This window comes from Condylura cristata, unplaced genomic scaffold, assembly GCF_000260355.1.
Source record: "Condylura cristata isolate star-nosed mole 26May11 unplaced genomic scaffold, ConCri1.0 scaffold00035, whole genome shotgun sequence".
NCBI lineage: Eukaryota > Metazoa > Chordata > Mammalia > Eulipotyphla > Talpidae > Condylura > Condylura cristata.
The window spans coordinates 6,925,175-6,939,931 of NW_004567136.1; the positions used below are offsets into that span (position 1 = coordinate 6,925,175).

At 54.1% G+C, this 14,757-nt stretch overlaps 1 protein-coding gene across 1 annotated transcript in view; it reads right to left on the minus strand.

Moving 5' to 3' along the window:
- ALDH1A3 (aldehyde dehydrogenase 1 family, member A3) overlaps positions 1–14,563 on the minus strand; it is a 33,635-nt gene extending 19,072 nt beyond the window's left edge. Inside the window, exons 1-6 of the mRNA XM_004693088.2 lie at positions 14,283–14,563; positions 9,024–9,128; positions 6,278–6,418; positions 2,025–2,154; positions 1,352–1,413; positions 96–224 (exon numbers count right to left, since the gene is read on the minus strand). Coding sequence (XP_004693145.1) covers positions 96–224; positions 1,352–1,413; positions 2,025–2,154; positions 6,278–6,418; positions 9,024–9,128; positions 14,283–14,381 — 666 coding nt within the window. The 5' untranslated portion in view covers positions 14,382–14,563. The remainder of the gene's footprint in view (positions 1–95; positions 225–1,351; positions 1,414–2,024; positions 2,155–6,277; positions 6,419–9,023; positions 9,129–14,282) is intronic.
- Between the last annotated feature and the right edge of the window lie 194 nt (positions 14,564–14,757).

The window sequence follows — 14,757 nt, forward strand, 5'->3', positions numbered from 1 at the left end:
ACGGCCTAGCCCAGCAGGGCGGCTTTATCTGCTGTCGTGACCTGGCTCCTAGGAATGGGAAAGCTCTTGAGAACACAGACATCTGTACATCTCACCTCTTTGATCAGAGAGCCCAGGTAAAGGGCGGTGAGGGGTGTCTGCTCTGCCGGCTTCACCACCACCGTATTCCCACAGCAGAGAGCAGGCGCCAGCTTCCACGCCAGCATCAGCAGAGGGAAGTTCCACTGCAATAGAGCACAAGGAGCTTGGGGATCACCCCCCACACAAACAGACACTCTCCTGGAGGCCCCACAATACCTTTGGAGTTGAGGGAGTCATACAGGAGCTGTAATGCATTGATCAAATGCCACTTCTGTGGGCACTTCCAGAGTGCATTCTGGGAGAAGCTCTTGGGCGGTCTTTGGCAACAGGTTAACAAGGGCATCAGCATGTTAAGGGCCCTGACTCGTCCTGTAGGAAGGCGACTGCCTCTTAAACCATAGGTTTGGGACCCTCAGGGAGTTAACTATTCTCGTTCGGATGCCACAGGATGCTTTGCTCCACACAGAGCACACACTAAGCCCACACTCAAGTGGAGTTCTAGTGACAGTCACTTGGGGACATGCTTTTCTCATCCTCTGTCCACAGGAGAGCCAAGGACACTGGGACCGGGAGGGCCAATGCCCCCGGCAGGAATGGAGCGTGCAGGCCCGGCGCTTGCTGTGTGCCAGGGGCTGCGCTCAGCAACTCCCCACACGTCAGTATCCGGCCACACCCCGTGAGGCCTATTTACAGACACAGAGGGTGAGGTCACTCGCCCAAGGCCACGGACTCGCGGGCAGAGGCGAGGGGTTGGGTCAGCCTGTGTCCCCTGCTACACTGCTGCCCCAAGTATCAACTTAAGGAGGCAGATGAAATTGGCCATCTCGTAACAGCAGTCAGCTTGATTCAGGCTGTCCCCAACCCTACCCTACCCCCCCCCCCCGAAAGATGTTTTTGGCTCCTGAGGCTCCAGGGATGCCTAAGAGAAGAGCCCACCGGCAACCTCACTCCGCGTGCTTGACCCAAGACAGTACCTTGGGGAGCTGCCCCTGGGATTTCTCCCCTGCCCCAGTTCTGTTTGGAGTTCCTACACTGGAAACACAGGACTCCCTGTTCCCAAAGACCTGGCGCTCAGCTAAATAATAGCCCCATTGTTTCAGGGCTCCCCCAACTTGTGGTCGGGGTCCCTTCTTTCTGACTGCTGCTCCTTAGCACCTAAATGCCATCATCTCGCCCATCCACAGCAGATCTGCCCCTTCCCGTGGCCTCCCGCTCCTGAGTGCTCCCTCAAGGCCACCGAGGAGCGGGCGGGAGAAGCCACCATACTTACGGGCGTGATGGCTCCACACACGCCGATGGGCTCGTGCCTGGTGAAGCACACCACGTTGTCATCTGGAAGAGAGGGGCGGGGGTGGCGGGACATGAGTGCGGTAGAGAACGTCGGGTGCAGACACACCTCGTTAGCTGCATCGTCCCTGGTTGCACAGGTAGGCGCAATGTGCTCCCTTAGCTGCTGGCTAGTCCCGCTAGGCTAGCGTGACTGTTCCCAGCAGCACCTGCTCACATCCTATCTCTGGGTCACTGTCCTGTTAGACACAAGGTCCACTGTCCTGTTAGACACAAGGCTCTCTCGCACTGAGTCAACTACAGCAGGACACGGCAGGACTTAGGCCTGCGCTGGGAAGTCAAAAATGGTGCCATGCGCGTCAGGGGGATAACTGTTTTACTGCAGCGGTCTGGAGAGGACCCCGCCCTCTCTCTGAGGCGTGCCCGCCTGAAGCTCCAGAAACTCAGAAGCTCGCCAGGGTGTTGGACTCCAGTCTTGTCTGTTACACACAGGAGAGATTTTTGATATAATTTCAAAGCTGTAAATTCCTTAGAAGGGTGGGCTCGGGGCCACTTGCTTTTGGGGGACAGGAAGGAGGCCTGGGCGTTACCTGAAGGGGGAGAAGACAGAAGCCCCAAGGCCAACCCGGAGTAGCCCGCGCTCCTGGCTGACTTACCTGTGGGGATGGTCCGGCCCTGCACTTTGTCCGCCCACCCTGCAAAGTATCTCAGCGTCCCGATGCAGCCTTCCAGGTCGATGAAGAAGGCATGAAGGAAGGGCTTCCCCGTGTCCATGGTCTCCAGGGTCTGTCCGAACAAGACAGGGTGTCAGGGGCAATTTCCATTTCCCTGTCAGGCTATGAGGGCAGAGAGAGGGCGGGAGGAAGGGGCATTGCCTGCCATCATTGCTCTCTGGCTTTCCCACTTGCAGGTGACTCTTGAGAAAGCAACACATCACGCTGGGAAGAACACCCGTGCCCACTGTGGGGACTACTTTTGCTTCCAGCTGGGGGCTGGACTGGGGTACCCTGCTGGTCCCCAGAGGCAAGCTGTTAGGAAGCCTCCCTGGAGGGAAGATGCCTCTGCTTTTTGGGTCTGCCATCCAAGTACAGCTGCCTCAGTGGGGGGGGCCTGGCATATGGGTGTGTCAGAAGGACTGTTAATCCCCCCAGGACAGCAACAGCCACGTGTGTGTGGACATCACTGGCTTCCATTAACAAGAGAGAGGGAGCTACTGACTCTTGGTTCTTGTCTCGGTGGGCCAGCGGGGCCACGGAAAGAGTGACGGAGCCAGGAGCCCCTTGCACAAAGACACAACGCTCCTGGAGCCGGATGTTGAGAGGGAAGGGCGCAGACTCGCCCTGGTGGTGAGGGAGGTGATCACCCAGGGCCAGCGGGGCTCCTCAAGGGCAGAGATTCTTTGCTATTTCCAGCCCGGCTTTAAGAAAACCCCTTTGTCCACAGACAAGCAGCCCCAGTTGAGCCGGGAGCCGAGCCCGCCCATCGGCGTCTCTGCAGGAAGTGGCCACCCTGACACAGCCCAGGGCTGGATTCCTGTTGTGGCAGAGTGTGAGGCTGACTTCCACAGGCAGAGCGCCCCGTGGCCTGCACCCTCATACGGCTTGTTCCCACAGAGGTGCAGACGCCAAGGCTCACAGAGCTTGGCAGCATGTCCAAGGTCACCCGGTGTTGGCCGCATGCTGGCGCTGAATTGCGGGCATACGCTGCCAGTGTGCACTGTGACGGCTCTTCAGGCTGCTCCCTGGGCACAGGGGTCCAGAAAGATGGCAGGACCCCTTCACAGATGCCTAGGGCTGCTCTCCCTGACTGCCCTCCAGCGGTGAACCCCACATTCTCTAAACAAGAGGCAACCACTTCCCTACATGGGCAAGTCCCTGAATCGCTCCCTACCACAGTTTGCTCATCTGGAGAGTGAGAAGAATTGGACCTGCTTCCGAGGGCCACAGTTCCCACTCAAATGCCTGTGCAAGCCAGGTGCTGGCTTCTATTAAGACGCTGACAGTAATGGCTTCTTTCTGGGGGCCTGACAGGTGCCTGGCAAGCCTCACTTGGGGACAGGGAGGAGAGAGGGGGATGCTGAAGACGGTGGGGGTGCTGTGGGTTGGAGTGTATCTTCCCCCAGCCCCAGCAGTCACTGCGTAGCCCTACTGGGGCCTACTTGCTGTATTAGTACATTGCACCTGCACTTCACACTGCTTTCTGATCCAAGGTGCAGCCCATCTTTCCCGGGGACATCCTGTCTTTGCAAATGATACCAAAGGGTTTGTGGGGAGGACAGTTATGAGGCAGTATGTGCTTATCCGCTGCTGGAGTCAGAAGCTTCTCCTTTGGCCTTTTCTGGGATGGAGCAAGGGAGAAAAAGAGCGAGGCTTGCGGTGTGGTGGTGTGGGGAGAGCTGGTGTCCATGCTGGCTGGGTAACACTTGCTGGGCTTCAGTGTCCTCACTTCTGAAATGGGATAATGGACACCACAGTCCAAGAGCCTCCCACAAACCTGGGGGGCATTCAAGGCAGGTCTGCTTCCTGGACTGATGATGTGAATTTGGCAGGTTGGTTTTCTGGAAGCTGCCCAAGCAAAATCAGGCCACAATAGGTCCAGACAGGAAATTCATTTTTAAAAATAAAAAAAGTGATTCACAGGTGAATACATAGGACTGAGCTTAAAAAATGCAGCGTTTGCTTTGATTGGAACTTTTAAGCAATCAGTGTGGTTGGGCTATCAATAAACCCCAGTGTGATGCCAGTACACTGGATTTGTTTCCTTTAGTGCTTTAAGCCTTCTGAAGAATCAACACAGTGCAGCGTCCTGATACGAAAGAACAAAGGACCTGCGTCGGGGACCCTGGACTCCCAGGGAGCCAATGACTAAAATAACTGGTCCAGAAGTGGGGATCAAACTGAAAACAGAAGGATGGTCTTTCTTTGGGGACTCCCGAAATGGGAGCCCAAAGGGTCAGGTTGGCCCTACAGCATCTTACTAAAGGGGAGCAGGCAGGGGGTGCAGAATCACTGCATATCTGTTTCTAAACCCCAAACCCAGAATAAATGCCCTGTCTGTCAAAACCACCGAGCCCGCCAGAGAAGGCCAGGAGCGGGGCCTTTTCGCCAGGAGATGCAGACAAACCAAATCAAGGTGCCGAGTGAGGGTGTTTTCCTACTACGTAGTCTGGCTTTTAAGAACCATATTTGCCAACAACTCTCTTCCCCTTTCATGATGTGCCAAAGAGCTGGCTCTTCTTTGTGATGGACAAGACAGCAAGGTCCCCACAGCTGAGCCCACTTGCCCTGTCTGTTATCAGAGCTCAGTCTTGCCAGGCCAGTGGGGGGGGGGGGGGAAGGGGGGGGGGGCCCTAAAACCCCCGCTCCCCCCCCAGGGGATACGGAAAATGGGGGCCGGGGGGGGGGGGGGGTGAAGGTGGCGTGACCCTGAAACCACTGCTGCTCCCCCAGATGATACGGCAAATTGAGGACAGGGTGGGGAGGGGTGCCCAGGACACATCCTCTCTCTCACTGAGTCCACATGGACATTGCAGACCGATGAGCTCATACTGGGTGAAAACAGAAATGTTTTTGTAAAAGCCCGTTTGGCAGCTTGAGAGTCATGGCTGACTTTCGTTGCAGGAAGAATCCAGAAGTTCCAGGGATAGAAACTCTGATCCTAGCGGGGAGCCACCCTCACCAGGACTGGGGTGAGCAGGCCAGACTGGGTGGCTGGGAGCAGGGAAGGCAGAAGAACTGAGGTCCCGAGTAGAGGTAGCCTCGGGGAGCTGTGCCAAGGGCAATCTCCTGCCTCCTCCCCATGAAGCTCAAGGGCAAAAGCAATGTCATGGTCCTGGATGGCAGCACCTCACACCGCTCTTCCCTGAGATCATCAGCTCAAGAAAGGAAAAAGCCATTTTCCAAGCCAGGAGCCAGAAAGGGGATTTCTTCTTACCAGACTCAGAGCAAGCTCTAGAGTCTGTGTCCTCCAAGGTGGCCTGTGCAGACCACCGAGGATCCCAAGGCACTCAGGGTCTCAAGATCCTGAGCTTTCTTCTGACCACCCATTGTAAGCCCAAAAGGAAGAGCTGAAGATTCTGTAAATACCGGCTTGCAAATGTCTTCACAGCTCCAACTGCTGGGAGCGGCCCACGCTCGGAGAGGCGAAATGAATGTCCCCACTTTAGAGCAGAGGAAAGAGGCTGAGAGTCCAGATAGCTGGGTTCAGCCAGCTTAGGCAGCTGATGTTACGATGACACAGCTGCTCTTAGAAATAGCAGTTACCTTACTGCACAGGATTGCTTGGAAGTCTCCATTCCAAAGTCACACAGCTAGTAAGTGGAAGGGCTGGTGTCTGAGTCAAGGTTTTCACATCCTGAGGTTTTCTGTAAGCACTCTGCACTCAGCTCATCCCGGCCCCAATCAGAGGTGATACAGGGCAGATTTTCGGGGCACACAGGAATATTATTTTTCTGTTCAGTGGTGCCATTTGCTTTATTATGTATTAGAAAAAATGCCACTGGCATCTTAAATGTGGCTTTCATGGCTATCGCCGCTCAGGATGAGGTTAAATGTAAGATTAAAAGGGAGTCCATACTAAACAAAAGTCAAGTTCATAAACATCCAGATCAGACCAGGAGCTGGCCCAGCTGCGTCCAGTGACCGTGAATGTCTGATCTGGGAACACTGAAGAGGCTAAACTTCCTCTGGGAGTCTTCTTGATTAAGAAACTGAGCTCTTGGGGACAAACGTCTCACTTCAAAGTCCAAAGATTCAAGTTCAGGGGCCCAGGTGCTGCCAGCTGCCACAGAGCTAGACTTCGAGGCCCAAACAGACCCTCGGTCTCATGATCCTGCACCCTGGATGTGGGATCCCGTGCCCCTTGGGGTCAGGACCCTTGCGTGAGCCGACTCTGGTTAGGGTGTACTCACCGCCAAGATGGCCCTGTCCCTCTCCACGAGGTCGGCCAGCTGGTGCAGCAGCCGGCCCCGGCTCAGAGCGTCCAGGCGGCGCCAGGGCGAGCCCCTCTGGAAGGCAGCCTGTGCTGCTTCTACGGCCTTGTCCACGTCGGGCTGAGAGTGAGCAAGAGAGAGAGAGAGAGTTATATTGATGCGACAGTTCGGGACAGCTTAGCTGCCTTAAATCCCTTGAATGGCTGGTGATTTTCAAGTGATTTCTTGCTTCTTTACATCTTGAGTCTTTCTCAAGATTTCTAGAATGGCCAAGTGTGAACTTTCATTCTGATTATACAAGCACTTTCCAATAGCTTCTAAAATGACTGCCTCTTGTGTATTTCTTGGGGGTGACCCAAGTGGGAGAAGGTGTCTGTCCGCCAGCTCCAGCCCCGAGCACACCGCACCCCAGCTCACCCAGTGTGGGGATGGCTTGTGTGGCACTTGGGTCCCCTGGGGCTGGGCCAGCACTCTGGGTCTCAGAGGCGAGCCCAGTGGGAGAGCTGGCAGAGGGAGGCACTGGCCTTTTGGCTTCTTCCGCCCCATCTCCTCCCCGGGGGGCAGAGTTGTTCCACCAGTTTATAGACAAGGAACTGGATCTTCTGTGTACAGACAGAAAATCACAACAGAGCCTTTTGAAAAGGAAAGCGTGAGAGCTGGCTACCGTCTCTCACTCTTGTCTTCAGAAAACCGGGGCCGCAGGCTCTGCTTGCTGTGGGCATCAGCTCACTGCCCTGGCCCCTCTGAGCCTCTCTCCCCCAGGGAGGTGCAGTGGGCACAGGAGGACAGCCAGGCAGCCTCCGCCACGACCGCCCACAGAGGTGAGCGGAAGTGTGGGCAAGGGGGTGCAGGCACACTTGGCTTCACCGAGCTGCTTGATGCATTTGCAGACACTGCTTTTACGCAAATAAGGTGTGTGTGGCCACCGGCGGTCAGGCATGCCGATCTGTGTCCTTCACCAACAGCGTGCACTCAGCTCAGGTTTCTGTTTCACATTTAATTAAGGCCTAATGCTATTGCACATTTAATAGACTAGAGACTAGTGAAGACATAGCTTTTATGTGCACTAGGAAACCAAAACACTTGTCTCCATCGCCATATTCACTTCTCTGTGATCTAGAACCAAACCCGAGCTGTCTCTGAGGGGTGCCCGTGTTGGGGGCAATTCCTTGCCCCAGTCTTGGGTGGAGCTGGCTGCAGGGCCAGGGCAGCCTCGGCCTCCCGGATGCCTCAGGCAGAAACCTAGTCCCCTCCCCAACACCTGCAGGTGCATCTTGGCGTCACCCACTGGGAGTCCTGCTCGCCACCGGGCACCCAACATCCTCACCTGAGCTCCATGTGCTCCTGACCGTAACAGAGACGAGCGCGGGGTGCAGCGCTCAGAAGAGCTTTGCAGCTAGAGCCAGTGTGTGGCACACGCCCCCACGCACGGGGCGGTCACACGTGTCAGTCACTTTACTGCCGGCCAGCATCACCCATTTACTTACCAAGACCAGCCAGTGGCTTCTCTAGTGGCCCCGCGCTCTTAGGAGACAGCTTGCTTGACCTTCAGCGTTTCTCCCCATGGTCATGCATGCAAATGATACTTTTTAACCTTGACATATGTCAAGGCCGTACCCAGAAATCCCTCTGCAGATGTGTATCTGTGTCTATAGTTACACATATACTCATATACATATGCAAACATATAAACATATGCCTGTGCCTGGAAGTCACATGTGTACAAAGAGCAGTGTAGGCCCTCCCTGGTGGCGCAACGGGTTAGGACGCAGCTCTGCAAGTGAGTAGTAACCGTCTCAGTGAGAGTTCTATCCCTGCCCCAGAGGAGACCCATGTGACTCAGCAGACCTCTCCTGACCCGCCCGCTGCTCCCCTCAGCAGCAGACTTCATCGATCTGCCTGTTCTGCTCCCTGCTCTGTCTCTAATGAATCCTTTTACTGCCCCTGTATCTCTGGCCTGTACTCCAGTTCTGTATGCATAAATAAATTAATCTTTAAAAAAATTTAAAAACCACAAACATCAGTGCACATGGTTATGCATATACATCAGTGTGTAGATATACTTAACTCAGTCAAGATTGCTTTTTTTCCGTCAGTGTGTAATGAAACAATGCCATATGAAATGACATTACTCAAGGACCTGATTGTGTTATATGTCATTCCACTTAACATCGCACTTTCCAAGTATCTATCGACACCACTGAGGAATGACTATAGTTACACAGTTATAGGTACATAATATAGCTTATCCAAACAGGGTCATAAAGACCACAGCTTTACACGATGATTTAAATTTCTGGGAGAAAGAATCCTGGCGACTGCGTGATGTTGTAACTCCTGCATGACTTGGCCAGCGATCTTTTTTCCTTCAGGTCTATTTCTTTAACATGTCTCCTGCCAGAATATTGCATTTGGTGAATGAAACATACCAGCCGGAAATGCTTTCTGGAAGGAAAGGCTCAAATAATTGATAAAAACCTTTCCTTTGGGCACGTGATGGGGATAGCTGAAGTCATCCTCAGAGACGAAGAGACGTGGATCAGAGAGAGAGGCTGGCTGCAGCCGAGGGTCTCTAATTGATCCCATTCTGGGCCATGTGCCTGAGAAGGAGCTGGCCGGGTCCTTCCCCGACTGCCGGCCAGGTCCCTCTTAAAGCTGGCCAAGCCACTTCCTTATCCTTTAGTTATCTGTAATTGAATTACTTAAGGGGAAAAAAAGCACCTACCTTATCTCCTTCTTCTACTTCACATATTTTCTCCAGAGTCGATGGGTTGTATGTGGCAAACTTTTTTCCACTCTTGGATTCGTGCCATTCATTGTTGATGAATATCTGACCAGGAGAGGAAGTTGTAATGCATTAGGCTTAAATCAAAATCATCATTCCAACATGCTGGGACCTTAGGTAACGTCTTGTCGTTCCCACCGGCTGCATATTTGTAGATGGGACCTGGAGGGGGACACAGTCATTTGTCCACCTGGGAGCACACTCAGAATTAGAATCCAGTCCTCTGCAATGCTAATACAGCTATCTAGATTTTTCTCCAAAATGTTCCTCTTTATTTTTTTTTTAAAAAGCAATACATGGCCTCCCTGGTGGTGCAGCAGGTTAAAGCACAGTACTAAGATGCTAAAACCACTTCAACGTGAGCTTGATCCCCGCCTTCCCCGGAGGTGACCCACAGGGCGCGGCAGACCTCTCCTGACCAGCCTGCTGCTCCCCTCAGCAGTGTACTTCGTCAGTTGTCTTGTTCTGCTCCCCACTCTGTCTCTGGGGAATCCTCTCAGCCCTGGCAACTCTGGCCTGTACCCCAGTTCTCTATGCATAAATAAGTAAATTTTTCAAAAAGCTAGATGTGGCCCTCCCTGGTGGTGCAATGGTAGCACCGTGCAGCTATCCACAGCCACTGCAGCACAAGTTGGATTGGGATCGACCCACATGGCTCAGCAGACCTCTCTCATCCCGCCCTCTGCTCCCCTTAGCAGTGTGCTTTGTCAGTCTGCCTGTTCTGCTCCCCACTCTGTCCCCACTTACCCATCACACCTCTAGATGTGAGTCACATCCTATACTCTCATGAATTTGGGGGAAGATTAAATGGGTTGACACATGTAATGTGTCAAGAGATTGGCCTGCCCTGGCGGGGGCTGCCAGCAGCACGCAGCTCCTTCTTCCACCCTGCTGCACCCCTACTGGATGGCCCAGGGGCTCCCCCTACATGTTCACACACTAGCCCTTCAGTTTTCACGGATTCACCTCGGCACCCCCCACCCCCAAGTCTATCATTTCATGTTAGACTTAATAAAAGCCAGTGTTGGAATATGAAGATAAATATCAGGGTTAAGGAATGTTCTGGTTCTATTAGCAGATGTAGCAAATAACTGAATATCCAAAGCTGAAAACTAACCCACAAAAATCACTCCTGGGAGCCACAAGTATCCAGAACACGGTCAAGAAAAAGGAGGTTAAAAATAAAAGGACGTCATGAGGATACTAGACGGAATTCACATAATCCATGTGTGGAAATACGTGTACAGTTTACTCGAAGTTTAGCTGCCTTAAAATGCACCACATTAAAAGCAAGGGCTTTGGGAAGGAACTGGGAACAGCAGTGACAGATAACATACAAATCACTTTCCCAGTGAGAGGACAGACAACCTTGGCTGTACCAGTCGGGAGAGCTTCACCGTCACAGCCCAGCACAGTGTCGCAAGATCCCACATTTAGATGCAGGCGACACATTTTAGAAACACTTCTAGCAAATAAAATGTTGTCAATAGTTTTTCTGTACAGTACTAGTTCATTTGAGTCCATTTCCAGATCTGCAGGCCCTCTTCTGCTTCTCTTTGAGTCATTTAAAAAAAAAAAAAAAGAGCTGTGTCACCACAAGAACTCATCAATTCTTGTGAAATTTATCCCTTTGGACTGAAGTGTGCAGCCTGGTTACTTTCTGTCCTGGCCTGTCCTGCAAAACCCAGAAGGCACAGCTGTGTCTGAGGGCCGGGGTGGGGAGTGGGGGGAAGCACAGAAGGACAGTTCTGATGGGGTGGGTGGGCAAAAGCCACCCCTCCCCCACCTTCACCGAGCTCAGGGCGGAGAGCACCCCTCGCCAGTGGGGTGAACCCATCCAACCAGAAGCTCAGGGCCTTCGACTGGAGGCCAGGACCCCAGGGAAGCGCTCGGAAAAGGCCTGGCTACAATTACAGGTTTATTCTTCCAGCTGAAACCAAATCCAAGCGTTCACTTTTGCCATCCAGCAAGTAATCACTCGGTAATAGTGAGAAATTAATAAGTGGGGAAGAGGAGTTAAGTTAGCCTGAGGAAAAAAGTGCAGCCAGGAAGGGAGGCCCATTTGTCGGAAGATGAAATTTCGTGGGTTAGATAATAGCGACTGTCAGTGAAAACTGCTGATTCCAGGTCCTTCCTCGTATCAATTCCAAGGGGGAGGGAAAGTGAGAAGGTGGTAGAGGAGAATATAAATAAGAGGGATAGAAACAGATTACAACGATCGGATGTCTGTTATACTTCATCTCCGAATATGTTCTTCTAGAAAAAAATTACGAGGTCCTTTATGACACTGACCTAGCGTCCTGCTAGCAGCCACTTTAAAAAAAAAAAAAATCAGACTGCTAACTCTGCACTTTCCCATCACAATATTTTTTAATTTAGCAAAATCCTTTTCTTTATATTATACGAGTAAGTAATCTTGTAAGTGGTTTCTACTGTTGATTTTCTCCCCACTAAAACAAAACAGAAACGCAAAGAAGCATGGGGTGAGTGAATGTGGCCTCCCAACTATGCTGGCCATATTGACTTGAACCTCAAATCAGGGTAATAGGTCTAGAGAAGAAATTGTTCCCTTGACTTGTGAGTTGGTCGGAAACAAACCTACTAGTGTATAAAATGAAGTTACATCAGGCTCTAGGTGGAATTCACGTTTTACTTCGGCCGTGCCATGGCAAGGAATCCAGACTGAACTGGAAAACCTCAGCTTCTCTGGGGAGCGCAGGCCAGCCGGGAGCGGCACGGATGGCGTTCAGGGGAGCCGCGCTGCGGCCGCCATTTCCAGACGCTTGCAACACTGTGCTCGGGACCTCGGCTAAACTCAGGAGTGTACTTTTAGAAAAGGAGACTTGAGAGAATTTTACTTTTCATAAAAGAGATCATAAAAATTTGTGTTTTAGTGAGTCAGAAAAGCTTTATGAGAATCTCTGCTACTGGAGGAACTTTCATAAGGAGAGGAAGGGGCTGCCATCTTCTGACCATTGCCTGGAGGTGTTGGGGAGCCCTCCCTTACAGAATCACCTAGCAGAGCTCTGTTAAAGGGTGAGGACAAAGGAAAGGCGCTTGGATAACACAGCCTTCCCGAAACTGGACTCACTCTGGGGAAATGGCACCACAGGGCCGGCCGGATGCAGCGCCTCTGGAGGGAGCACCCTCCATTAGCGAGAAGCACCGTGAGTCAGTTCTGCAAAATAACATACTTACCGGCTCACGGCTTGCACACTCCACCCTCCCCGCTGGCCCGTCCTGGGCCCGTAGTTCTGTTTCTGCTCCCTCCTGGGCCGGGTCCGCTCCCTCTCCAAGCAGAGGCTCCTGGCGCACTGTTTGCCTGGGTGCTGGACACCCAACCGCCCACCCTCCACCACAACTGTGCAGGCTGCCGGCCCGGAGACTCCACGGGGCCTCTGTGGAGGAGCGAGGCTGAGGCAGGCCAGGGGCGGGAGCCCTGGCCCTTGCAGGCAGGTCGCGGGGCTCCTGAGGATGCCTGCTCCCCAGCCCCTCCATCTGTCTCCTCGCCTTTGCTTCCCCTTGGCCACATACCCAGTTCTGAGCCCTGGAAAGTGGCAGCACCCACCCAAACAACAGGCCCTGGTCACTCTGTGACTCTGCAAAAATTCCTCCTCTCTAAGTGCCAGGCTTGCATTTGTAAAGGGCGCTAAAGGATCGCAGAGAAAGAAGTGAACTTCCCAGACGTGGTGACACTGCTGTGGTAGGGCTCAGAAGCAAGAGGCCAGTAATATTTGTAATTCTGGTGTCTATATAATTTTTTTAAATTATAAAATCAAAAGAAAAGAAAAGAAACAATGCACCAGCGGAACACTGGCTTCTAGGTCCCCCCCAAATGCAGGCACTATTCTGACTGTTCCCACATTTTTCTCTGAAGTGTATATGACTAAGGAAACTGCATTAAAAATGGCCCACTGTGGGTGCAGTGTCTCTGCTGATTACAGAGCCCTCTGGAAACAGTTCATTTCAACGTCACGGAACCAGGGACCGAGCCGACGCTAAACGCCAAGGGCCCAAGAGCTGAAGGCCACACAGAGAGGCCCCGCAACTGTCTCCACTTGATTAAAACTATTTGAGAATCATAATTGTTCTGTTTGTAAGTGGATCAGCTGGAGTTGGAGGCTATGGATAAATAGGAGATGATCATGATGATGATGGCGATGATGATAATGATAATAATAATAATAATAACAACAACAACAATAATAATGAAAGAACGAGAGGATAAACTCTTGGGGGAAATAAAGCCAAAGGTGGCCCTGGGCCTGGGCCCTGAACGGCCCCATCTCTGCCCCTTGATGAAGAACACATCCCTGACCCCTGTGTTCGCCTAAAGACACGCTGAGGATGGGGTTCCAGCCCTTCTCAACACGGGCCCTCGCCATTTTCCTTTCTGCCCTAGGCAAGTGATCTCACCGTGGTGCCAACCTGCCAACGCCCCAACCTTCCAGCCTGCGGCTTGAGGCTTCGCAAATCAGGGGCATCCTTATGGTGCCCGTGGTAGTCATGACTCCTGGAGCCCAGAGCTGACCCTTTGGGGGACGGCGCCCTCTGGCTCAGGGCCCATTCACCAGTGAGTGCCTCCCTGCTTCTACTGGGCCACTGGTGAACTGGGCACCAGCAAAGCACAGGGGCTGCCCAAGGTTTCTCCGTTGCTCCTTGCAGATCCCCAGTGCTGTTCTTGCTCTCGGGCCCCATTCTGGGCCCTGGAAGCCCTATCTATGCAGCACCCACAAGCCCGCAGCTGGGGTCTGCCCAGACGACAGCCCCGCAAAGTCACCGAGGTGGTCGGCACCCCTGCTGGCCTTCAAAGCCAGTCGTGCAGGGGCACGTCGGGGCCACGCCAGCAGAGGCTTGGCACCGCTGGGGCGCTGCGGTCTCCTTGGCCGGGTTTGAGATTCAAGGCGCTGAGCCAGGGGCTCGGCCAGCCCACCGATGTGTGAGGATCCTGGAGGCCCCTTCCGGGTGCGCGCGGACTCTCGAGGAGAGCGGGTTCCCATCCAAGTGGCCTGGCCGGGAGGCAGAGGCTCTGGACACCAGAGAGACTGGCGGAGAGCGCGGCTCGCAGCTTCCCTCACCCTCGGAAAGGAGCGCCGCAGCGCCCGGCCCCTCGCCCCTAGTCCCCGACAACCCCGTGGACAGCCCAGCGCGGGCGCCTGCGGCCGTCGGGGGGGAGGGGGGGACTGGCGTCCACCTCACCTTGGTGAACTTGACCTCCAGGTTGCGGACGGGGCGAGGCAGCGCAGGAGGCTTTTTGTCCGGCTGCCCGTTCTCCACCGTCCCGTTGGTAGTGGCCATGGCTCGTCCGCGCTCCCTTGGCCCCGGGAACCCGCGTCTGTGGCGCCGGCTCAGGCCGGGGCGGTGCGCAGCCTGCTCGCGGGGTGACAGCTCCGCTCCGCTTTATGAGCGCCCCACGCCTCCCGCCCGAGGGGGCCGTCTAATTGGCTGCAGGAAGGGAGGAAGGGAGGGCGCCGGGAGGGGAGGGAGACGCCTGCCTCACCCCACCCGCCCGCCGCCCTGCGAGCCGGGCCACCCCCTCCCGACCACCGCGCCGCGCGCTCCTGCTCGGAGGCTGTCGGGGAGCAGCGCCCCCAGGGAAGCGACCCCGGAGGTTCAGGGCTCTGGCCGCCCGCGGGGCTGCCCGTGGGAGCCCGAAGTCGGGCGGCCTCGCCCG